Source organism: Dermacentor andersoni, chromosome 11 (genome assembly GCF_023375885.2).
Source record: "Dermacentor andersoni chromosome 11, qqDerAnde1_hic_scaffold, whole genome shotgun sequence".
Classification (NCBI taxonomy): domain Eukaryota; kingdom Metazoa; phylum Arthropoda; class Arachnida; order Ixodida; family Ixodidae; genus Dermacentor; species Dermacentor andersoni.
The window spans coordinates 2855002-2872512 of NC_092824.1; the positions used below are offsets into that span (position 1 = coordinate 2855002).

The 17511-nt window shown below is 48.4% G+C and overlaps 1 protein-coding gene across 2 annotated transcripts in view; it reads right to left on the minus strand.

Moving 5' to 3' along the window:
- HDAC3 (histone deacetylase 3) overlaps nt 1–17511 on the minus strand; it is a 173997-nt gene that overhangs the window by 92760 nt on the left and 63726 nt on the right. For both annotated transcript variants that reach the window (XM_050167612.3, XM_050167611.3), the window contains exon 5: nt 1666–1836. In XM_050167612.3, the coding sequence (XP_050023569.1) occupies nt 1666–1836 (171 nt within the window). The remainder of the gene's footprint in view (nt 1–1665; nt 1837–17511) is intronic.

A 17511-nucleotide genomic window follows, 5' to 3' on the forward strand; every position in this document is an offset into this window, starting at 1 on the left:
GATTGTGCAGATTCCGATGGCCTACGTGCAGCTAATAAGAGACACTGTCGCTTTGATGCTACCTGAGGCTTCAGCTTACATAGTGAATCAAATTCATAGAAAAAGTACAAGAAAGGCTCCGACGGGATTGTTGGCCCTTGATATAATCCTGAAGGGACAGAGAGCCACACTTGCACACGCTTAAAGTAAATAGGATGCGAATGAAAATGTCACGCGTTCCGCAGGCTGAGAATGAGTATCTGTAGAGTGAAGAAATGAACCTGTTCAGTGACGGGCGACGAAATAATTCTGTGAGTGAAAAATTCAACTTGTAGTGCAGCGGCCACGGTTTACAACAAAACGACTGGCAGATGCCGTGCCACTAGCATTTCTTCTTTTTTTTTTCTTTTCGCCAGCTCAAGCGTTCAGGAGTCATCAGTTGTGAGCAGCATAAAATCCAAATTGCGAACAGCATCATCAAGCTAATATATTTATCGCCCGCACTTCCTTGTGACGATCAAGAACTTGGCTCCCGAGCGTAATCCAGAAAAGAAAAAGCACCTTATGCTAAGCTGCATGTATTGTGAATGCTGTGATGCAGTGCAATGTTTTATGTAAAGCTATAACTGCAGTAAAAGATTGATGTTGCTGGTTTGCGTGTGTGACCAAAGAATTATCTAAATAATTATTGCATTCAAATATACATATATATGATCATCACGAGCCTTAAACTACTATTTTTCATGATACAAGCCACTCTTCTAATCAAAGATCATTGAACAATGTAGGAATTTTTTTTTCATCAAGAACAAGTTTATTTGTATTGTCAAAAAAAACATTGTTCAATTACATTGATAGCGGGTCTCGATTATAATAGCCCCAGTACGGGCAAGTAAACTGAACCAAAGGATTTTAGTTGCATGAATATCAATATTTATTTCATTGTACTTTACATCCCTTCAAGCCAAATCATTTCTCTTGCGCATTCTGTGATATAAGAATACAAAACCCTGCACGAACTGCCATTCACATATGGCCCCTACAAACTAGATGTCCGTCCTGCAAAGCAAACGTTCACCTTTCTCGCTTTAGAAGAACTGATGAAGGGCTATTTCGTCTCAGCAGAATTTATGCTTCACTTCGTAAACTCAAAGTTAACGTGTTTACCGAACTAAACAGCATTAATAGCTCTTATATTTTTGCACCTCAAACAGGGAAACAAACAGGTGACGGAAAAGGCAACCACAGCACGTTGCATTCCCAAGTGACAGAGCTCTTCTGCATTCAGAAGTTTCTGACTGTCTATGATGTCACTGTGAAGGCAGTTTTCAGTTTAAATACGATGGTAAATGTGCCGCAGTTCCAATGTAATACAACCGCAGCAGCACATGACGTGCACCGCTTGTGACAGGCCTGTGACCTCAGTGCCACGTTTGTTGTCATGAAGCAGAGAAGCGCTGAACTACGCTTCACGCCCAGTGGGCAGCACACCTACCCTAGCCACCAAATCTAGCCACCGTAGCACTTACGCTTCATCGGACTACATACATGCCTTAATCGAGCGACTTTTCTGCGACTTTCATTAGTTCGAATTTTGTATAATTCAAATTTTCGTAGCTTCCCCTCAGAATTCGAATTAACAAGCTTTTACTGTATTGCGAAAACACTAAGGAAAGAAGTACTCACCTGGACGCCGTCCCCGTGGTGAATGTCGATGTCGATGTAGAGCACTCGTGGATGGTACTTGAGCAACTCGAGAATAGCGATCACGATGTCGTTGACGTAGCAGAAGCCTGATGCCTCAAACTTCTTGGCATGGTGCAGGCCACCCGACCAGTTGATTGCGATGTCGCAGCACTGCCAAAGCGATAAGCGATAAGTGCAAAGCATGGCCTACAAGGATTCAAGTATATGCTGTGCATGTCAGCACACAAAAGCAGACTGCACTTCCAATTACATGTAATTCACGTTGATGTGTAAGTCACATGGCCAATCTGTACACATCGTGCAGAATGGCCATGTAGATAATCTCAAATGCTTATTGCAATGCTTACACTGAGCTTACACAGGCAACTTCCATTAATTGGCAGGATCGACAAAATTGATTGAATTATGCAGAAGGTCAAGTTAAACAACATGCTGAAAAAACACCCCCGCATCAAATGCACAGCCACTTTCTGTATTTCCAAAGTAGAAAACTAATGTAAAAATGACACTAAATCTTCTAAACAAAGTAGAAATCTAATGTCCAACTGATTTTTTTTAGCAAGAAAAATAGGCAAGGGTGTGTGTTGCACAATGGTGGTCGGTTTCCTAAAATTAGCTTTGCCACACGTTTTCAGTCTGCTTTGCTGCAATATAACCAAGTTATGCTGCAAAGCTTACAAATACCACAAAGGCGATTTTGGTTTAGCATTCAATTTAGAGCACTGCACGGGCAGTTTTTTCAGGCCCAGGCCCGGCCCGAGTCTGAAAGTGCCATGCATTGGCCCACCCAAGTACATCCCAGTAATTTCAAACCTGGCCCCTACCCTGCCCGGGCCCGGGCCTTGGATCTTGAAGACCCCCGGCACTTCATCAGGCACCAGGGGTCAAGCTGCATCAAGTAGCTATTTGCCCTGCATCTCCTCTGCCTGGCTACTCTGTAACTGTGAGAGAAATAAACACTGCATTTCATTTCATTACTAGCACAACGCACACAGATTATTATTCGATATAAGAACACACATATGCAATGGACAGAGTAGGAAACAGGGAGGGAGCAGGCTTGCAAATGCCACCGAGAGTGGCACAATGCCTGCTTACTCTTTTTAGAAGGGGGATATAGAAAAAGTTGGAGATTTTTTGCAAGAGGCAGATTTCACTGCATAAGGTTTTGCACTAAAGTTGCTGCTAAGAAAAGAAATTACATCCTTTGTTCACCATGCTCGAGCGTTAAGGTGTGGTATGAACGTCGATACTACAGAACTTCAGTTCGGCCTAGTTGGTGTTTACTGCATATCACATTGACCACAAATAAAGACGGGGACAGTGGAAGAGAGCACAAAAACGACACGGGTGGTAACTTTCAACTGTCTAACGGTGTTTATTAGGCAGAGCTCGGAGCAGCGCAACGTCGGGCAGGGCAGTCACAGCTTCCAAGCACGAGAGCCGTTGCTGAGCAGGAGCGCTCGACCCACTACCGTTTAGAGGCAGTAGCGCTGAACCCACTAGCGTCTCTCTTCGCTACAATCACCCCCCGGGAGCGAGAAGGGAGCCGTCCGGCGACCTAACAGCTCGTCACGATGAGCGGGTCGTAGTAAGGCTTTAAACGGTCGACGTGGACCATGTCTCGTCCACGGCGGCGCATGTCTGAAGATGGCTCAACTGCTTCGATGACATAGTTCACAGGAAATGCGCGTTCCGAGAACACGATAAGGGCCTTCATACTTAGGGACCAGTTTTGATGAGAGGCCAGGGGCAGTTAAAGGAACTGAGAGCCACACGAGCGCTCCCCGATCGAAGGTGACCGTGGCAGTGGCATCACCGCGAGTGCTCCTCTGGCGCTCTTGATCAGTGGAAGTAAAGGCCCGTGCGAGGTCGCGGCATGTCTGACCGTGGCAGAAATAGGCACGCACTCGGATGCATCCGGCCGGTACGGTAGAATGGTGTCAATGGTGTGCGAAGGGTGTCGACCATACAGCAAGAAATAGGGTGAAAATCCAGTGGTGCTCTGCATAGCGGTATTATACGCGTAGGTGACGAATGGCAGAACGGCGTCCCAGTTCGTGTGGTCGGAGGCAACGTACATTGAAAGCATGTCGCCGAGCATACGGTTGAAGCGTTTTGTGAGGCCATTCGTTTGAGGGTGGTACGCCGTAGTCGTACGATGAACAACGTGGCACTCTTTGAGAATCGCTTCAACTACTTCCGACAGGAAGACGCGTCCGCGATCGCTGAGCAGTTCTTGAGGTGGACCATGCCGCAGGATGAATCGGCGTAGCAGGAATGATGCAACATCGCGCGCTGTAGCTGCTGGGAGAGCGGCGGTTTCAGCGTATCGTGTAAGGTGATCTACTGCCACAATGGCCCAGCGGTTACCAGACGACGTCAGGGGAAGTGGCCCATACAAATTGATGCCAACGCGCCCAAACGGCCGGGTAGGGCAGGGTAGAGACTGCAGACCAGCTGGCGAGTGGTGGGGTGAAGATTTTCGGCGCTGGCAGTCGGGGCATGAGCGAACGAACTTTTGAATGTAGTTGTACATTCCCCGCCAGTAGTAGCGTCGTCGGAGGCGCTGGTAGGTTTTGAAAAGTCCCGAGTGAGCACACTGTGGATCAGAGTGGAACGATGCGCAGATTTCAGAACGCAGGCTTCGAGGTACAACTAATAACCACTGGCGGCCGTCAGAGGTGTAATTGCGTCGGTGAAGCAGGTCGTCTCGAATGGCGAAATGGCGAGCTTGACAGCGCAATGCACGAGTGGTTGGCTGCGATGACGGATCAGCAAGGCAGTCTATGATGGAGGCAATCCAGGGGTCCTTGTGCTGCTCAGAAGCGATGGTCCCAATGTCGACGGAAGAAACGTCAAGCTGGGATATTGCGCAGCAGGGATTGTCGATTGGCAAGGGAGAACGTGAGAGGGCGTCAGCATCAGCGTGCTGGCGTCCGTTCCGGTACAGTACGCGGATATTGTAATCCTGTAGGCGAAGCGCCCAGCGGGCGAGACGGCCTGAGGGATCCTTCAATGACGACAGCCAGCATAGTGCATGGTGGTCCGTGACGACATCAAATTGTAGACCATACAAATAGGGCCGGAACTTGGTAAGCGCCCAGATGATCGCCAGGCATTCTTTTTCTGTGACGGTGTAATTGGTCTCGGCTTTAGTAAGCATACGGCTTGCATATGCCACAACATATTCAGAAAACCCTTCTTTGCGCTGCGCTAGGACAGCACGAAGGCCAACACCGCTGGCATCTGTGTGGAACTCAATAGGTGCCGTTGGGTCGTAGTGGCGCAAAATGGGAGGAGACGTCAGCAAACGACGGAGCATAGTGAACGCCTCGTCGCACTCGGACGACCACGAATGGAGAGGTCCGTTGCTGCCAAGGAGCTTCGTTAGGGGCGATATGATGGCGGCGAAATTGCGAATGAAGCGCCTGAAGTAGGAACACAAACCTACAAAACTGCGCAGTTCTTTGACGGACGTCGGTTTAGGAAATTCAGCTACGGCACGAAGTTTGTCTGGGAGGATTCCATCCTTCGAGACGACGTAACCTAGTATCGTGAGCTGCCGCGCTGCAAATCGGCACTTCTTTAGGTTCAGTTGGAGGCCAGCGTTTGCTAAGCACGTCAAAACACGCTGTAGGCGTTGAAGGTGCGTGGTGAAGTCAGAGGCAAAAACAACAACGTCGTCGAGATAACATAAGCACGTGTGCCACATCAAACCGCGGAGAACTGTGTCCATCATGCGTTCAAAGGTTGCTGGCGCATTAGAAAGTCCAAACGGCATGACGTTAAATTCGTATAAGCCGTCGGGTGTGACAAAGGCTGTCTTCAGCCTATCGAGGTCAGCCATGGGTACTTGCCAATAGCTGGAGCGTAAATCTAGAGATGAAAAGAATTCTGCTCCGTGTAGGCTATCGATGGCGTCATCGATTCGCGGCAGCGGGTATACATCTTTGCAAGTGATCTTGTTCAGGCGCCGATAGTCTACACAGAAACGTACCAAGCCGTCTTTTTTCGTAACAAGGATGACAGGAGATGCCCATGGACTGTTTGAGGGTCGGATCACTTCGCGGCGAAGCATATCGTCCACTTGGTCATTAATCACACGACGTTCTGTGGCAGAGACGCGATATGGTCGTTGCCGCAATGGCGGTTGGGAGCCAGTGTCAATATGGTGCGTGACAGCAGACGCCCAGCCAAGGGAAGGTTGCCCGACATCAAAAGAAGAACGAAATTCTTCTAAGAGGCGCAGAAGCTGCGAACGCTGAGGTGGGGTGAGGCCATCGGCAATATATGAATCGAACACACCTGCGGGCAAAGGGTCCGACGTAGAGAGAGAACCGAGCGTGTTGTAACTGGCGCAGGACATGTCTTTGGGAACATCCGTAATTTGTACGGCATCGATCATTTCCACGTGGCCAAGACATTTGCCTTGAAGCAGCATCACAGGGTATGGGAAGGGGTTACAGACAAAAATAGCTGTGGAGCCCTGTTTGACGTTCACAGTCGCAAAAGGCAGCAGCAGACCTTTTCGAGTATAAAAGTGGCCCGACGGAGAAAGTAGTGCGATGGCGTCAGAGAGGCTGCTGCACTGCATTGATACAATCACTGACGAGTTGGCAGGAACGTTTGTGTCGTGCCTGACGAGTAGTTTGTTCGCAAAAGAAGCATTATCGGCAAGCGTCATATCTGAGATCGGCAACAGTTCTAGTTCGGCCCGTGCGCAATGAATGATGGCATCGTGGCGGGTGAGAAAGTCCCACCCCAGAATAACTTCGTGGGAGCACAAGGAAATCACAATAAATTCGACGGCGTATACAACGTCCTCGATGAGAAAACGAGCGGTGCACGCCGCAATCGGGTGAATACGCTGTGCGCCTGCTGTTCGGAGGGCGAGTCCAGCAATGGGCGTCGTAACCTTTCGAAGGAAGCGACAAAGCTTTGCGTCCATAACTGATACAGCGGCTCCGGTATCCACGAGGGCATATGTGCGCACACCGTCAACTAACATGTCCATCGCATTGGTCGGGCTACGTTGAGGATTTCCGCGTTTCGATGGGTTCGCAGTCCTTGCCTCATGGACTGCGACGATTAGTTTTCCTCATCCCGAGCTTCGGGTCGAGGCCGCATCGGTGATGGGGAGCGTCGGCGTGGAGAAGTTGAGCGGTGGATGTTGGCGGACCGGCGGAATGGTGGTGACGCAGCCTGAGGTTCGTCGTCGTAATAAGGGCGCGGAGAACCTGCCATAGAACTTGGCCCATATGGTGTAGCGCTAGGCGACTGCACGCGACTACAGTAGTGTGCGACGTGGCCTGCCTAGCCGCACGTAAAACATATCGGTCGATTGTCCGCTGTACGCCACCGAGTCGTTGCGGCAGGTCCCATCCATGTGGAAGGACGCGTTGGACGTGGCGGCTGGTGAATTGATTGCATAGCAGGCTGTTGTCGGGGCATAGCGAGGACTTCGGCGTACGTGAGAGGTCCCCGTTGAGGGAGTTGTTGAGGCTGGGTGACGACTTCCGCGTAGCTGAGTGGCACAGCTGTCGGGATCTGTTGGGGCCTGGCCATGACTTCGGCGTAGCTGTGAGGCACAGCCGCAGGAACACGCTGGTGGTGCTCAGGCAAAACCTCGTGCAGTTCTTGCGCTATGACACGGCGAAGCGGAGGAGCGAAACTTGGCGTAGGCGCGTGTACCGACTGCGGCTGTGCAAAATCCATCAACGAGAGTTGCCGGGCAACTTCCTCGCGGACGAACGCCTTCATTTCTGCGAGCAACGCTGCCTGGTTGGACATGGCAGCCAAACCAGCGAGGTGTTCGTCACGCGGTAGAAATCGACGGGTCAGTGACCGCTGCTTGCGGAGTTCTTCATAGCTCTGACACAGTGTGACAATTTCAGCCACAGAGCGTGGACTTTTGGCCAGCAACATGTTAAAGGCGTCGTCTTCTATGCCCTTCAGCATGTTTTGGATTCGATCAGACTCCGCTATGGTCGAATCAACTTTCCTGCATAGGTCCAGGACATCTTCGATATAGCTGGTGAACGTTTCGCCTGGCTGTTGAGCTCGTTCTCGCAAACGTTGCTCGGCAAGCAGCTTGCGAACAGCAGGGCGACCAAATATATCGGCGAGGGAAGTCTTAAATTCTGACCATGTCTGGAACTCTGCTTGATGGTTGTTATACCACAGGCTGGCAACTACAGCGAGGTAGAACAGAACATGGCTCAGTTTGGCCGCTTCGTCCCACTTGTTATGGTCGCCTACCCTGTCGTACGCCGTGAGCCATTCGTCCACGTCAGTGTCGTCCGCTCCAGTGTAGATAGGAGGGTCGCGATGACGAGGCACCCCGGGACACGCAGTGGGTGCAGGAGGAGGCGTTTGCTGGGAGGCGTCTTGGGGCATGGTAGATGGTAGGGTACGAGACCGGAGTTCCAGGATGATCGTCTGAGGGTACCCCGCACACTCCACCAATTCTAACGATGTTTATTAGGCAGAGCTCGGAGCAGCGCAATGTCGACGGGCAGGGCAGTCACAGCTTCCAAGCACGAGAGCCGTTGCTGAGCAGGAGCGCTCGACCCACTACTGTTTAGAGCCAGTAGCGCTGAACCCACTAGCGTCTCTCTTCGCTACAACTGGTTTATTCACAGCAACCCGTGGCAATATATAGAAGAATAGAACATGCGCAGAACGCAGCAACAAGAACACTGATCAACCTAGCGGGGCAATCATTTATCAGAAACAACCTAATGGAAGTATCACTAACATAGTCTTGGCCTTTCTTTTTTATGTGATATGTCTCTATCAGTTTGTGTGCAGTCTGGTCCTGACTTGGCATGGCATGGCATGAACTTTATTTTGGTCCAGAGAAACTAGGGCCCGAGGGCAAAAGCCCCCAGGCTAAGTTGGTGGCTACGCCCAGAATCTCCCAAGAATCTTTAACTTCTTAAAAAGTGGTTCCCAGGGCCAGGCATTGCAGTGCGCAGGCAAGTGTGCCAATTCATGTTTCGTTAACTTTTGTTCATGTTCCCTGGCTGAATCATTCAGACACCGTCCTGTCTGCCCTATGTAAGAATTGCCACGCCAGGGGGATCTGGTACACAACTCCTACATTGCATTTTGCATACGGCTTGATATGATTCTCGCCACAGCCTTGCCTTCCTTTAGGATTACGGGAGGTACGAGGGCAGAGCCGCACCAGCTTAAAAGGGGCTGAAAAACAAGCGGGACCCCAAACCTGCCTGCCAGTTTCCTTGGTTGTGAGTGACCCTGTGAACATACGGTACCACTTCAGTTCTTAAGGCCATAGTAGCCATCCTCATCCTTGCTTTGCTCCTGGATCCTTTTACCTTCTACAGGATGGTTTCCACCACTGGCCATCGAGTCAGGGATCCCTGCCATCTTAAGACGGGAAATCTGATTGTCAAAAGCAAGCTGCATCCTGTGCTTGCAGAGAGCCTATTCGAAACAGAAAATCGTGCTACTCCTCATCTTACACCGCTTTTATGCAACATTTTCTTTAGCTATCATAAACACAGTACCTGATGAGGCATTTGGAGGTGTGTTTCTAAACATTTTAAAATTTTTTAGATATATGGATGACTTTTTAATTGTTTTTAACAGGCAAGGCAGTTTAACTACTTGTGACAGCATTCTAGACATTTTTAGACAACTCGGTAAAGGGCTTCCTTTTACTCCTGAACTTCCACTAAAAAAGATACCCTGTGTTTTTTAAACCTAAACATTTCCTTTGCCAAAGGCCACGCATGCTGGCAGTGCTTTCCTCGGACACAGAAGGATTTGGTGCATTATGACTCCTCCCAGTCAAAGATTGTAAAACGAGGAGTAGCGATGCTCTGTTTAGGTAAAATTTTAAATCCAGGCCAGAGGTCATGGGGAAAATCGGTGATGCTGAACACTATCTACATTTATAATGGCAAAAAACAAATTTACTAATAAAGAGTACCATATTTATTTAGCAATGATAATTTTGTACTCTTCTTTATGTAATAAAAATGCTTCGATAAATGTGGGAGAACGTTTGTAAGATAAAATTGCACTTACTACAGCATCTCTAGCGGGAGGTATTGAGGGTGATCTTGGGTCATCTCTAGCGGGAGGGTGATCTTGGGTCTGGGTCCAAGAGGACGCCGTCTTTTGAGATAATGTGACCCAAGGTGTTAGCTTGTTTGCAGCAAAACGGCACTTTGAGGTTAAGCTGTAGACCGGCAGATGCGAGACAGGTCAGAATGTCATGCAGGCGAGTGAGGTGTGTCAGAAAATCGGTTGAGAAGACGACGATGTGGTTGAGGTAACATAAATAGGTCTTCCATTTGTGGCCCCGAAGGATGGTGTCGATCACACACTCAAAAGTAGCAGTCGCGCTGCACAACCCGAAAGGCATGACATTAAACTCGTAGAGGCCATCAGGAGTAATAAATGCCGTTTTCAGACGGTCAGGTTCGGCATTGGAACTTGCCAGTACCCGGAGTGCAGATCCAAGGAACTAAAATATTCTGCGCCTTGTAAACAGTACAGAGCGTCATTGATCCGAGGCAGTAGATAAACGTCTTTTCTCGTTATTTGGTTTAGGCATCTGTAGTCGACACAAAACGAATGGAGCCATCTTTTTTTCTTACCTATACGACAGGTGAAGACCAAGGACTTTGAGAGGGACGGATGACTCTACGTTTGAGCATGTCGTCCACTTGCTCCGTGATGATTCGGCGCTCTTCGGCGGAGACACGATACGGGCACTGTCGCAAGGGCGAGTAGGAACCGGTGTCGATGGTGTGAGAAACACTAGTGGCATGGCCCAATGACGTCTGATGACAGTCGAAAGAAGAGAAACTTGTGAAGGAGAGCGAGAAATTGGCGGCGATGAGATGGGGAAAGAGCAGGGTCGATGGCGTTGGCAAAACCCACTTAAGGTGATGAGCCTGAGACTGAAACGATGGCATCGTAACGGAGGGAGTCGGTAGATCGACACAGTCAACGTAGTCGACCACCTGGAAGTATCCTACAGTCTCTCCAAGCAGTGGGCTGATCGGGTACTGGTAGTAGTTGGTGACCAGCATCACAGTTGACCCAGATGTTATAGTGAGCATGACAAACGGAAGTACAATGCCCTTGCGCTAAGCAAACACATTAGACGGCGTGAACACTACAGTGGCATCAGATGCGGCATCAGACGACAGGACAACAGCCATCAACGACTCAGGCAGTAAGGTTGTTTTGGCATCAACAGTAAGTTTAGTGGCAAAGTGAGGACAGCTGGTCAGCAGGGATTCACATAGTGGTAAAAGCGACACTTCTGCACGTGAACAATCACAGTATGATGACGTGACAGGAAATCCCCAACCAAGGATCAGGTCGTGAGAGCACGATGGTAGCACGAAACACTCGATTACGTATAGAACTTTGTTGACAACACAGGCCATGCATACAGCTGAAGGGTGAATTCGCTGCGTGCTGGCAGTGGCGAGCACCAGGCCAGAGGGAGCTGTAGTCACTTTTCGTAGTTTGCGACAAAGGTTCTCGTGAATGACGGAAACGGCTGCTCCGGTATCAACTAGTGCCACTGAGGGTACTCCCTCTACAAAAACAGTAATAACATTTTGCGCCGAAGATTCTTGAGAATGTCTACGTATTTGCAGTTCTTGCCTCAGGAACTGCACCAGTTTCCCTCTTCAGTGGGAGCTCGACAACGCAGGGGCGAAATCGAATGCCATCGAGGGGAAGGGGAATGCCGAGTTTCCGACTGGCGATCAGTGTCAAAACGTCACGGTGAAAATGGAGGCGTGGCGGAGTATTGTGGTGTGTAGCTGGGCATGTCAAAGGTGGTACGCGTCATTGGGGTGCGGCGGCAACAGAAGCACGCCACATGGCCAGCAATGGCGCAGGCGAATCAGATAGGCCGGTTGTCTTGAGTGCGCCACATCTGTAGTGACAGTCGGGCAACTGGAAATGAAGCCGGGTGCATGGGCGGTGAAAAGGAAGCTGTCGGCGCAGGTGGCCATGCAACCACGGCTGCATAACTGAACGGCAGCGACGTAGGGTGAGTGGCAAAGTTGGTATGGGACAACGGCACACTCATAGGATTGGGTGGGGAGGTTGTCGGAGCTGCAGGAAGCGCTTCAGATATCCAAGTCCGGATGGCTTGTTGCTGCGTTGGAGGCAAAGCTGCCGTAGGTGCGTCGCTGTGAGGCAGCAACGAGAGCTGCCTGGCCACCTCTTCACGAATAAAATCTTTTATATGCTGCGAGAGGGTCGAGTTGGTCATGTCAGTAGAAACCGCAATGCTTGAGACGGAATCGGCGTGCTGAATGTTCTGGTGGGCAATGGAATGTTGGCGGTGCAGCTCGTCAAAGCTCTGGCAAAGGTTAATGAGGACGGATACGTTAGTTGGGCTTTTGGCCAGCAACATCTGGAATGCGCTGTCCTCGATGCCCTTGAGGATATGGTTGATCTTGTCATCCTCTGACACGCTGTGATTTACCCACTTGCACAAATCGAGAACATCCTTGATGTAGCTGGGGAATGTCTCTCCAGGCTGCTGTGCGTGCTGGCGTAAACGCTGTTCAGTGCGTAGCTTACGGACAGCTGGGCTATCAAACACTTCGGCAAAAAGAGTTTTAAACGCGGACCAGCTTGTAAAGTCAGATTCGTGGTTGAAGAACCAAAGTTTGGCTACGTCGGCGAGGTAGAAAGGCACGTGGGTCAGCTTAGACTGGTCATCCCATTTATTATGGGCACTTACACGTTCATACGATGACAGCCAGTCTTCTACATCGTGTTTGGCGGTCCCACTGAGAATGGGTGAGTCGCGTTGACGAGGGACGCCAGCGCAGATGACAGTGGCAGCCGGTGGTGCAGACAAGGAGGTGGCGGGATCAGGCATAGTGCAGGGTGATCTTGCTGGCAGGGTTCGAGGACGGAGCTCTAGGATGAGGCAAAGGATCTCGGCAACCTCCACCAAATGTGACTAGGTTTATTATCGTTCACAACGCTGTGGAACGCTAGGTATATAAAGGCACTGCAAGGGCTGTCCGTAGCATGGGGCTTGCTCGCGATCACAGCACGGTCCTTCGTCTTCCTCTTCAGTCGGCACATGCACGGGGCGGATCTGCTTCATTACAATGTTCATAGTAATGAGTCTGTAGCCAGTAGTGTCGTTAGTAAATATTTCTTTGTATCTCTCTTGAATGTTAACGTTGTGCGGCAGGCTTTAATATGGGGTGGTAGTGTATTCTAGTAATTAATGGCTGCAAAAAAGGGCACTAAACGTTCCATAATTAGTGTTTATTCTAGGGAGTAAGGAGTTGTTGCTAGAGGAAAATCTTGTATAGTTAGACAATGACAATGATGTTTATTTGCATCAGTACATGACGCGAGGAGCATGCAGAAAAAGCTGCCACATGGACAGCTTGACGAAGCCGCAGGCCCCCGCATTGGCGTTTGCGCGGCGTTAGCGAGCACAAAGGTAGTACATCATTGTTTAGATATGTCCTTTACACAATTGTAAGCATCGCGAACCATGCGAAGCAAATGAAGAAAAAGAAAGATGTGCTCTAACAGGTCATAGTAAAAATATCTAACCAATAAGGATAAAAAACAATGATAGGTACAACGGTATCGCAACTGTTCAAAAAAAAAAAAAGAAGAAACACAAGGGTGAGAAAGATATAATCATAACACAAGGTGTAAGAATAACATTTCTCATACAAACTAAACGAATGAAAAAACCAAGAATATAAGCTATACAATGGGACTAGTTGTTTTCCATAAGGAAAAAATTTGCGAACGCCAGGGAAAACAATCTAGTGCAGGCAGAAATAACTATACAGAGCTTTAAGAGAGGTATTTTCCAATCCAGTGGTTTCGTTGTGCAATTTATTCAGTAACCTTGGCAGGTTGTTACGAATAGTTTGTTGTCCATATGTTGTTCTGACGATTTATTGAATGTATCTAAAATGATTTCATGTTTTAGTGTGCGGTATATTAGTAAAAACCAATTTGAGCTGGAGCATGTAGCGTAATAGTAGTATTTTTAGGGAAGTGAACATTAGCCCTGCGTCTGGCATGTAACTAGAGAAACTAATGATCCTCAAGGCTTGAATTTGTAAAAGTTGCAGATGTGCTATGTCCGTGGAATATTTGTTTCCCCAAACTGAGATGCAGTATTCTAAGTGGCAATGTATAAATAAGTAATAAACTGAAGTTCTTATGTTTTGTGGAAAATGCGAGCGCATTAAAATTCGTACTCTTATTCTAAAGGCAATCTTTTTTTGAGATTATGTCAGCATGCAAGGTAAACTTAAGGTGGGGGTCAAGTTTGATGCCAAGGTACACAACTTCATGTGCAGGTGAAAGAATATGAGTTTGTAAGATGAGCCATCGTGTCAGCGCAATGACATGTTCATGTGTATGAAAAAGCATAAACTGCGTTTTCGAAGGGTTGATGTGAAGTTTATTATTTGTGTACCATGGAGATAAAGTGTCTAGGTCATAATTTAGTAGATTTATTACAGTATTTATACATTTGCTATTAGTATTAGTCAGTGAATGATGTTATCGCTATTTCAGTGGAATTACCTTTATGAAGCACGTGTTTCTCAGGCAAGAGAAGATTAAGTTAGTTTGTTAAGCGGTTTACAAGTAGGTTCTCAATTACTTTACTGAAGAAAAATAGCATGCAGATTGGGTAGTAGTTTGAAATTAGTTCTTTGTCACCTTTTTTGAATATAGGAGTTATTTTGCCGTGTTTCAATTCGTCGGGGAAAACGCGTTTTAAACATGCAGTTAATAATGCGCGCGAGTATGTCGGCGATATGAGATGACAGTAATTTGGTTTTGGAGAGTTGTAAATCGTGTAAGCGGGGACCTATAGTTTTTGTAAACTAGCGATTGAATCGGAAACTTCGTTGGGTGATGTAGGGCACAAGTAAAACGAATTTGAACCTTTCATTGCACCTTTCATAGATCAATGCCCACTAGCCGAGTTTCTATCCACAAAACATGCCGATGGGTGTGCGACAAATCGTGGAAGTCCAACTCACTGCGACCGGATAATGAGCGAATATGTTCGCCCCATGCTGGACACCAACGCCTAGTCGTTCGTGTGTATGGTCACGCGAACGGTCATGTTCGCCCATTCTGGAGTAGCCCTCACGAGACAGTCTCGCAGAAGCATGGATCTGCGCGCACGCAGAGCGTCCGCGCCGCTCCTGAGCCAAAGATCCAGAGCCAAAGAGGAAGAGCCTTCTCCTTTCTGCGCCCAAGTAACCCCGCTGTTAGGTGGCGTTAGCGAGGTGACACTCGCGCCATCTCTCGCAATGCGCTTCAACCAGACCAACTGCCGCTGGCACCAAGCCACGCGGCAAAGCTGGATTACAGGAGACGGTAGCTATGCGGGAAAACAACATTTCAGGGGACACGTGAGAGTCGCGCATCCCCACAAGCTGTAGCCACGCAGCAATAACGAAGTCAAGTCATGGCCACACAGCAATAATGAAGTCAAACCATAGCCACGCAGCAATAACAAAGCCAAAGCTTCTAGCCCGAATTTGACTGAAATGTTTGTTCGAATCCGCAAATAACATGAGGCGAAAATTTGGGACGCTAATAATAGGAAAGAAACCTCGTATTATACATTATAAAATATAAAGACGCCAAATAAGTTGACACACACAAGAGAAGAGAACGGGACAGGGCGCCACTCACAACTACTTTATTTACAGAATGCAGGCACATATATACCGTCGGCCAACACATGCGCACAGAGCAAACTTTCATTCACGCATCTAATCAAACATTCATGACACACAACGCTCAAGAAACCTCTTCTCGGCCTTATATAATACAGTGCAGTCCACTTATAACGATATCGAGAAAGACGAAAAATATGATCGTTATAACCGATGATCGCTATATCTGGACTGCAGTTACCAAAAAAAAAAAAAAAATTTAAACGCGTTTGCGCTCTTTACCTTTGCAGCTCTGAACTCGAATTCGCTACTTGCTCTAAAGAATAGATGATGTATACAGTAGGCCGTGAAAAACAAACTTTATTTCTAGCGCCAATGACCGTGTCAAGGATTAGGCGCGCCGAAATAGTCCGAAATCTGCACTTGCTTTTGCGGCAGCTTCAGCTTCACAACCGCAGTGTGCATGGATTCCAGCTGCTGCGCGAACACTGGCGGCAATCCTTTAGCATGCATAAAATCAATTAAGGAGTCGATCGACGACAGTGCACTTTGCGTGGACATCGTGGTCGGGGTCAAGGAGCCACTGTCGATCTCGTTGTCACTGTCGCTGATGCCGTCGCCACCGTCGCACAACTTTGCGTCTGTCGAGACAGCACATCTTCGGCGATCGCCTCGTCAGTGGCCTCATCGCAGAACGAGGCAGCACTGTCTGCAGTCAAAAACTCCTCCTTCGACACACCACCTGTGTCACCAGTAGGAACGAGCTCCCAGAGCTCGGTTATGTCAGCGAATTCCACCGGGTCGGTCTCAGCGGGTTGGGGAAGTTCGTCCTTACGCACAAAGCCCGCCTTCTTGAAGCAATTGGTGATGAGCCACTGGTAAAGCGCCTCTTCAACATCGGCGTACAAAGGGTCTCTAACCCCTTTTCCGCTGATCGGAATGGCCGCTGATAGCTCCTGCCTTCACAATCGCGGTGTTCCCGGTTTTCAAGATGGTTGATATCGTTAACTAAACGAGCTCATACTTCTTCACGAGGGCGCTCACCTTGAAGCTGCATCGAGAGTCCTGCAAAATATCAATCTTCGTGTCAAGCGACACAGCTTTGCGCTTTGTCGGCGCCATCTTCGAACTGGGTTGAACCGTTTGTTGCACGCTGCTTCGGTGGCGTCAGCCTGCTATCGCGAGAGAGACGCGGGACGGGCGCCACCGCGCCGCTTTGCTTGTCGCTTCTTTTTTTCTTTCTCTCTCTATCGGAGCGACTGTGGCCGATGCGCATGAAGCAGCTAGCGCCATCTTGTGGCGCGCAGCGCCAACGTCGGCTGCTCCTACTCGTGCGCGGGCGAGGCGAGACGCGCTGCGCGGTAATGGCGGCAGATACGAACTTACGGAGGTAAACATCGCCTCGTCTCGACATCGTTCGTTTCAGGGAACTAAGCAACGCAAACGTTACGATTATTTGGCACGGAAAACGCCGTCCAGACTGCAAAATTTTGATCGTTATATCCGATATGCTGTGAATAACCTATCGTTATAAATGGTTTTTTCCCCATAGACCTAATGCATAAAATGACACTCTCATGTCGACCCATCGTTATAACCGATATATCGTTATATGTGGTATCGTTATAAGTGGACTGCACTGTAATAACGAAGTTTCACTAACACACAAGCTGCTTTTCTTGCCTATGTGATAGGCTTCAACCAGTTCCCTTGCTCTAGTATCAGTACTTCGGGCAAGAATACGCACATCTGAAAAACATTGTTCACAAGAGCGTGAGGGACAGGTCCCGATGTGCTTAAAGTAAATTTGGGCGCTCTTTTATTTGTTCAACATTTCTTTTATGCTCCCTGACATGCTCATTAACTTATTTTGTTATAGCGCAAGCTAGACAAGGACAACAAAAGGCACATCTGACACACACAGCGCTACTTTCAACAACAGATTTATTTTCGTTCTCGTCGCTATATATACACCCTCGACCCGTCATACACCACATGTAACATTTTTGGAAAAATAAACAAAGGATATAAACTGGGAACTGTTATATTCAGTTTAGTTATTCATTTCAGTTCTTTATTCCCCAGGGGGCGCTTCTGTTCTTCATTATATATATTCGTTGTGTAT